Source organism: Salvelinus sp. IW2-2015, unplaced genomic scaffold, assembly GCF_002910315.2.
Source record: "Salvelinus sp. IW2-2015 unplaced genomic scaffold, ASM291031v2 Un_scaffold1683, whole genome shotgun sequence".
NCBI classification, from domain to species: Eukaryota; Metazoa; Chordata; class Actinopteri; order Salmoniformes; family Salmonidae; genus Salvelinus; species Salvelinus sp. IW2-2015.
The window spans coordinates 110,102-119,233 of record NW_019943083.1 but is presented as its reverse complement, the minus strand read 5'-3'; the positions used below and the strand labels follow the sequence as shown (position 1 = coordinate 119,233).

Below are 9,132 nucleotides of genomic sequence, written 5' to 3'. Positions count from 1 at the left end.
TCCTGTGAATTGCACTGCCCTGGCTCTACCGTCCTGTGAATTGCTCTCTTCCCTGGGCCTTCTACTCGTCCTAATTGTACTCTCCCTGGGCTCTACCGTCCTTAATTCACTCTTCCCTGGGCTCTACCGTCCTGTGAATTGTCACTCCTGTCCCTGGGTCTACAGTCCTGTGAATTTGTATCTCTGTCCCTTGGGCTCTACCTCCTGTTGGATTGTCTCTGTCCGCTACTCCTTGATTGTCTCGTTCTGGGCCTCTACGCTGCCTGTGATTCTCTTCCCTGGGCTCTACCTCCTGTGGAATTTTTCTCTACTCTGGGCACCACTCCTGCCCTTTCAAACATCCACAGCATCTGTGTCACAGAAAGCCAGGAAAGATCAAGGACCCCAACCACCCGAGCCACGGCCTGTTCACCCGCTACCATCCAGAAAGGCGAGGTCAGTACAGGGCATCAAAGCAGGGACCGAGAGACTGAAAAACAGCTTCTATCTCCATCTCATCAGACTGATACATCACCATAGCCTGCTCTGCCCTGAACTTATCCCTGTTACTAGCGGCTACCAACCGCTACTCTACCCTAAACTTAGCACTTGTACTAGCGCTACCACCCTTACTCGACCCTATAACTATCACTTACACGGCTTATCCACCACTACTCTACCCTGAACTTATCACTGTACCTACCGGCTACCACCCGATCACCCTAAACTAGTCACTTACTACGCTGGCTACCACCCACTCTCTGTCCCTGGGGCTCTACCGTCCTGTGGATTGTCTCTGTCCCTGGGGCTCTACCGTCCTGTGGATTGTCTCTGTCCCTGGGGCTCTTCCGTCCTGTGGATTGTCTCTGTCCCTGGGGCTCTACCGTCCTGTGGAATTTTTTTTCTACTCTGGGCACACTGCCTGCCCTTCAAGACATCTACAGCATCTTGTGTCACAGAAAGGCCAGGAAGATCAAGGACCCCAACCACCCGAGCCACGGCCTGTTCACCCCGCTACCATCCAGAAGGCGAGGTCAGTACAGGTGCATCAAAGCAGGGACCGAGAGACTGAAAAACAGCTTCTATCTCCATCTCATCAGACTGTTATACAGTCACCATTAGCCTGCCTCTGCCCTGAACTTAGTCCCTGTTACTAGGCGGCTACCACCCGGTACTCTACCCTGAACTTAGTCACTGTTACTAGGCGGCTACCACCCGGTACTCTACCCTGAACTTAGTCACTGTTACTAGCCGGCTACCACCCGGTACTCTACCCTGAACTTAGTCACTGTTACTAGCCGGCTACCACCCGGTACTCTACCCTGAACTTTAGAAACTGTTGCTTTATGTACACAGACATTGAACACTGGTCACTTTAATAATGTTTACATACTGTTATACCCACTTTATAATGTATATACTATATTCTAGTCATGGTTCATCCTATACACAGTACATTCTGAAAGTATTCAGACCACTTGACTTTTTCTACATTTTGTTACTTATTGTAAAATGGATTAAATAGTTTTTTCCCCTCATTAAATCGACAGAAATACCCCATAACAGAAACAGAAATACCCCATAATGACAAAGAAAAACTGGTTTAGACATTTTTGCACATTTATAAAAACATTTAAACAGAAATATCACATTGACATAAGTATTCAGACCCTTTACTCAGTACTTTGTTGAGGCACTTTTGGCAGCGATTACAGCCTCGAGTCTTCTTGGGTATGACTCTACAGGCTTGGCACACCTGTATTTGGGGAGTTTCTCCCATTCTTCTCTGCAGATCCTCTCAAGCTCTGTCAGGTTGGATGGGAAGCGTCGCTGCACAGCTATTTTCAGGTCTCTCCAGAGATGTTAGATCGGGTTCAAGTCCGGGCTCTAGCTGGGCCACTCACAGACTTGTCCCTAAGCCACTCCTGCATTGTCTAAGCTGTGTGCTTAGGGTCGTTGTCCTGTTGGAAGGTGAACCTTCACCCCAGTCTGAGGTCCAGAGTGCTCTGCGGCAGGTTTTCATCAACGATCTCTCTGTACTTTGCTCTYTTCATCTTTGCCTCAATCCTGACTATGGTATTGAGTATACCACCTCAGTCATCGGCTTCATCAATAAGTGCATTGACGACGTCGTCCCCACAGTGACCGTACGTACATATTCCAACCAGAAACCATGGATTACAGGCAACATCCGCACCGAGCTAAAGGCTACAGCTGCCACTTTCAAGGAGCGGGACACTAATCTGGACGCTTATAAGAAATCCCGCTATGCCCTCAGACGAACCATCAAATAAGCAAAGTGTCAATATGAAGCCAGTGACTGAGGGGGTATACTCCTTAATGCTTTTGACATATTCCAGTCTGTGCTAGAAAAACAGCCCTGTAGCGTAGCATCCGCGTCATCTGACCACTTCCGTATTGAGTGAGTCACTGGTACTTCCTGCATTAGTATGACGGCTATGAAAAWTTTTGATTAAAACTCTCTTGGTAGATAGTGTGGTCTACAGCCTATCATGAGGTACTCTACCTCAGGCGAGCAATACCTCGAGACTACCTTAATATTTGACATCGCGCACCAGCTGTTATTGACAAATAGACACCCCCCCCTCGTCTTACCGAACATAGCTGTTCTGTCCTGCCGATGCACGAAAACCCAGCCAACTGTATATTATCCATGTCGTCTTTCAGCTACGACTCGGTGAAACATAAGATATTACAGTTTTTAATGTCCTGTTGGTAGGATAGTCTTGAACGGAGCTCATCCAGTTTATTCTCCAGTGATTGCACTTTGGCCAATAGAACGGATGGTAGAGGCGGGTTACCCACTCGCCGACAGATTCCCCAAGGCACCCTGATCTGCGCCCCCTGTATTTTCTTATTGCGAATGAAGGCGATTTAGGCCTTGTCTTGGAGCAACAAAAACACACCAAATAGCACAATTAGTTAGGAGTCTGTAAAATGGCAGCCGTCCCCTCCGGCGCCGTTCTCATGTGACTGCACGTTCGCCAACAGAACGGAGGGAGTTTATCCACTCGCCGACGTCAGTCTCGTCAGGTATTCCGCACACGGACCTCTATAACACAGCCTCTTCTATATTTCAGCGTTGGGAATTTGAGCCTGGTTGAAGTAGAAATCCTCATTCATAATCAAGTTTAGTGAGCGCTGTTCTGATGTCCAAATACTATTCTCGGTCATAGGAAATTAAGGTAAAAAAAATAATTACAATCTGCGAGAAAAAAAAAACACAAAATTGCACGATTGATCAGGAGCCTGTAAAACGAATGTTCCCTCCTTCAACCGGGGTTTGAGAAACTGAAATCCTCTCAGGAGGATAGGCTCTTGATTCACATCACATTGGCATGTCTTGACTCAGCAGAGTGAGAAGCACATTTTCAGATGCATCAGGTGATGTTTGTATTGTAGTTGCGCCACACTGACTGTATCCCATGGCAGATATATATATATATATATGTATTCCATGATATGGAGCAGTTACTACAAGCTACTATGGGTAATGAATGAGTCAACACAGTAGTTGTAAACCCAGGCCATGACGTTATACAATTTATCTGCTAATATGTCAAGTAAAATTCATGATTAGGCCTACTAGCCTATAGCGCAATGTGATTCAGGCTATACCAATAAAGTCCAACCTGCAATATATTGTTATCTGTTGGTGGCATAGGAACACGGTTCTGTGGGTATCTATGCAGAAATGTGATGCCCAATCTAAATACTGTGTAGCACATTCCAGAGATTGTCACTCCCATCTGAACCAATTAGGACTGCGAATGAGCGCTAAATGGCGCATCATGTAATACCGTAACATTTTAACTGTCAACAATGCATCTACAATAATGATCAATTGAAACTAACTCGTCATGGTTCAATGTGACATAGAGCCGCACTAATAATCACCGACGTGAGTTGGCATCATTCATACGGGGATTAGGGGGTTGGGTTGGCAAAGTTACATGCGTTGCAAACGTCTGACAGATGAATGTGTCGACCCTTACCGTATATCATTGCCAACCCGGTCTCATGGAGAAAACGAACTCTTCTGTGTTTGAAAAGCCAAATGGTCAGAATTGTTAATGTCAGCAGTAAAATGAATGTCAATAAATTCACACTGTCCTGTCGATGACTTTCTTCTGCCTCTTTCTCAGATGCCAGTTCCTCCATAACGCCGTCCTCGGCGTTCATTTTAGAGGCCTGGTTTATCAGCAGAATTAAAATGGGAAATAACATCAATTGCTTTTCCAAAYGAAAGAAGAATCTGCATAGCTTTGGTTTTTTGGCAACAGCAGCATCCATGGTGCAGTTAGATGAGCCGGACCGCCTCTTCTTCTTTTACTGCACCGCCTCTAGGCTTATTCTTCTTCTTTGGGATTGTGTTGGCGGCTCGCATCTAATTGAATGTGCATACATCGCCCCCTACTGTACTGGAGTGTGAGGCCATTCACGGCATACCTACAATAACAAGAAAATTAAAAATGACCCTGACAAGTATTAGCCCTCAGTAAAAACACCACCCCATTCCACTATTTAACCTTCTCTAATCCTACTCCAGACCAAGCGTCTGGGACGACAGAACACTACCACTCAACACCCCCTGCAAATGTTCAGCAGTAAACTCACAGGAATCCTCTCAGGATCCCTCACCCTGTACCCATCTTCCTCTACCACTCACTTCACTTCTTCAGCATACAACATTTTCTGTGCTGGGCCAGAGTCATCCTTTACATCCTCGGACAGAGGCCCGATCTCGGCGGTCCTCACTGCAGGAATTTCATCCCCGCTCTCGTCCGGTTCCATCTCTGAGCTTCTGGAACACGTATTCTGCTTTTTGCCCTTGACTCCAACCTTCCTCGACAAACTGCTTCCCTCTACACTCATCTTCTTCTCAACAGTCATCACTGCACCTGCCACCACATCTAAGTCATTCTCACACCTGCCACCACATCTAATTCATTCTCACTCTCTTCACTCTCAGTTTCCTCAAGTTCTTCCAAAGGTTCTGTGAAATCCTTCATTCCATATTCCCTCATAAACATTTCCACTGTTCACTTTCTCTTCATGTCCATCATCTTGTCCTTCACCAGATCTTCCAGAAGGCCTGTGTAATCACCCACTCCATGTTTATTCATAATATGCTCCGACTGCCCCAAATGGACTATAATATAGATCCATTATACTTTGTCATACAACATTTTAAAAATGATTTTTTTTTTTTTTTTTTTAAATGTCAAAAAAATGTCTCCGTCTTCTTCTGGTATTATGGCGGTCAGCAAACAGATGTTAGAGGTGCATGCCGCCACCTACTGGATGGGGTGAAAACTGAAAGTTGTAATAATAGGGGAAGGGGGAAGGGGGAAAAAACATACACCTAATATTCCATAAGCAACAAAATATACAAAAAATGTACTCCTTCAGTCGGATTAAAATGTCTACTCCGATCCCCACACAGGGGGACATCTTCATCCAGCTTTCCCTGCAACGCTTCAGCCGTGAAGTCCTGGAGATCCAAAAATGTTTTCGCCACCTTCACAATGATATCTAGTTATTCTATTTGTTATAATTTTGTCCAGTGCAATTTATCGCAACAAAGTCCACCTTCTTCACTATTAGTATTTTAGGATCCCTCTGATGTATTACATTTACTACAGGGAATCCACTACCATCTCATCTCCACTCGCTCCTTCAGCGTTTGCCTCCTAGGAGACCTAATGGATAGCCTTGATCCTAGTTGCTGTGACCTCTTTCACCCTTATAGGACACTCTAGGAAGTCAGGAACGTGGTTCCTACCACCGTGTTTCCTCAGACTCTTCACCAACGACACCTGGTTGATGACTAGCAAATATGGTTGAGGATTATAAATTGATGGTTAATGACAAGATGACTAGCAAAACATGGTTGATGACGATGACTAGCAAAAACACGGTTGAAGACTAACAAAACATGGTTGAAGACTAGCAAAACACGGTTGAAGACTAGCAAAACATGGTTGAAGACTAGCAAAACATGGTTGAAGACTAACAAAACATGGTTGAAGACTAACAAAACATGGTTGAAGACTAGCAAAACACGGTTGAAGACTAGCAAAACATGGTTGATGACTAACAAAACATGGTTGATGACTAACAAAACATGGTTGAAGACTAACAAAACATGGTTGAAGACTAACAAAACATGGTTGATGACTAACAAAACATGGTTGATGACTAACAAAACATGGTTGATGACTAACAAAACATGGTTGATGACTAACAAAACATGGTTGAAGACTAACAAAACATGGTTGATTACTGCCAAAACATTTTTGCTATTCATCAACCATGTTTTGCTACATTCACAACATCTCATAATTTCATAAATACGAGCATATGACTGGAGAAAAAAAACACACATTCAAACCGTTCTGATTGGTTCCAGAAACTGAATCAAGTCATTTTGACGTCAGCAAAAACTACTTCAAGGTGGTAGGTCCAGACTGGTGTATGGTAAACTACTTCAAGGTGGTAGGTTCAGACTGGTGTGTGGTAAACTACTTCAAGGTGGTAGGTTCAGACTGGTGTGTGGTAAACTACTTCAAGGTGGTAGGTCCAGACTGGTGTATGGTAAACTACTTCAAGATGGTAGGTTCAGACTGGTGTGTGGTGGGATCGAAAGAGCAGCATAATTAAATTCAGGATGAGTTTTCAGGAAACCTGTCAGGCAAGGGAAACTCTATTGGTGCTTTCAAGACAACTGGGAACTCTGAATAAAACGGAGGTAAAATCATGAATTTACTGATCTTCAGGTCGGTAAGTCGGAGCTCTAGGATGATGCCTGAGTTTCCGACTTGGAATTCCCGAGTTACTGTAGATGACAGTTCAAAAACGATTCTTCCCAGTCGGAGCTAGTTTTTTCTTCGAGTTCCCAGATGTCTTGAACGGGGCATATCATCCTGTGTTTCCTACTTGACTTGCACCTTTCTGACGTCATTTGTCAACAAAAAAGACAGCAAGTATGGCGGCGTCTCCGCCAGTTGTTGTTTATGGTAAGAACAAAATACAAAATTGTTGATACAAAATTGATTCTGTTCATCTTCCTTTTGATTCAGAAAGTGATAATAGCTCTGGGCGTACATTTTATGGGCAAAAAATAGCAAAACTTTCACAAGCCTTCTAATGACTTCCATGTTTGATGGTATTTCCAAGTTCAAAATGTGAATGTACTCAACTCATATTTACGACTTCACAACTGGTAATTGCCACTTTCCCATTTGGTTATGAACTCAGRTTAGAGCAGAGAAACGCTGAACTGTAGTTCAACGTTTTAAAGGAACACCACCTTTCTGAGGACCCACTCCAGCTAAAGTTGTAGAGACCCCTTGGATGAAAGTCAAAAATCACCAATGTTCATTTGGGTTTAATAGGGAGAAGAATAGATAAACTCATACTCATCCATTTAATCCAGACATATTTTCACTAGATTTCACTATTGTTTTATAGCCTATCAAACTGCCTAATCCTAGCGCTGCAGTTTGACAGTTTCACCACGTCACAAAACAGGAAATGGAGATTTCCTTTTGTCATTTCTTCTTAAAGGTTGTTTTCCTTTAGAAAATGACAACTCATCAGATTTTGGGCTGAATAAGCAGTAGGTAGCTGGAACAAAATATCCAGAGTGTCTACCTCAGTTACGTTTACTGTAGTTACGTTTACTGTAGTTAAGTTTACTGTAGTTAAGTTTTAACTGTATTAGTACTGTAGTTAGTTGCTGTATTAAGTTCTGATTAAGTTTACTTAGAGTTTGCTGTAGTTAAGTCCTGTAGTTAATTTTACTGTAGTTTAGTTTACTGTAGTTAAGTACTGTATTAAGTTACTGTAGTTAAGTTTACGTGTTAGTTTCTGTATTAAGTTTACTGTAGTTAAGTTTACTGTAGTTAAGTTTACTGTTTAGTTTACTGTAGTTAATTTACTGTAGTTAAGTTTACTGTATTAAGTTACTGTATTAATTTACTGTAATAGTTTACTGTAGTTAATTTACTGTAGTAAGTTTACTGTAGTAAGTTACTGTAATTAAGTTTACTGTAGTTAAGTTTACTGTAGTTAAGTTACTGTAGTTAAGTTTACTGTAGTTAAGTTTACTGTAGTTAATTTACTGTAAAGTTACTGTAATAGTTTACTGTAGTTAAGTTACTGTAGTTAGTTACTGGTAGTTACTGTAGTAAGTTTACTGTAGTTAATTTACTGTAGTTTAAGTTACTGTAGTTAAGTTTACTGTAATAAGTTCTGTAGTTAAGTTTACTGTTGTTAAGTTTACTGTAGTTAAGTTACTGTAGTTAAGTTTACTGTAGTTAAATTACTGTAGTTAAGTTAACTGTAGTTAAGTTTACTGTAGTTAATTACGTTTAAGTTTACTGTGTTAAGTTCTGTAGTTAAGTTACTGTATAAGTTCTGAGTTAGTTACTGTTGTAAGTACTGTAGTAAGTTTGACTGTAGTTCTGTGTGTTCTTTTAAGTAAGTGGTGTCATCGCTGTATTGTATTTCTGTATCTTGTTTTTTCACTTTCTGGTCTGGATGTTACCTAATATAATGTACCCATCAGTGGTGTAATCAGTTGTGTACAGTACTTAAGTAAAAGTACTACTTAAGTAGTTTTTGGGTGTCTGTACTTAACTTTACTATTTATATTTTTGGCAACTTTTACTTTTACTTCACTACATTTTTAAAGAAAATAATGTACTTTTTACTCCTTACATTTTCCCTGATACGCAAAATTACTCGTTACAATTTGGACAGGTAAATGGTCCCAATTCAACAAACTTATCAGGAGAACATCCCTGGTCACCCCTACTGCCTCTGATCTGGAGGACTCACTAAACAGAGAACATCCCTGGTCACCCCTACTGCCCCCTACTGCCACGAGAGAGATGAACACTGTAACATGTGTTGTGAATTTACATGCATTACAATATGTAATTTACTGTAAATGTAATGGTAAAGCATTGTACATATCCTGCATACTTACCTGTTTATTTGGTGAAATGTTCTCATGATCGATTGCACGTTGGTCTTTTAGATTGAAGTGAACTAATCTGTCAGCCTCTGCCACGGTAAGGCCTCTGTTTACCCATGGTCAACGACGACGGCCCGCAATTCATTAGC

The 9,132-nt window shown here is 42.0% G+C and overlaps 1 protein-coding gene across 1 annotated transcript in view; it reads right to left on the bottom strand.

Moving 5' to 3' along the window:
• LOC112071691 (sodium/hydrogen exchanger 7-like) overlaps positions 1 to 4,353 on the bottom strand; it is a 46,688-nt gene extending 42,335 nt beyond the window's left edge. The window contains 1 exon segment of the mRNA XM_024139129.2: positions 3,996 to 4,353. Coding sequence (XP_023994897.2) covers positions 3,996 to 4,293 — 298 coding nt within the window. The 5' untranslated portion in view covers positions 4,294 to 4,353.
• Between the last annotated feature and the right edge of the window lie 4,779 nt (positions 4,354 to 9,132).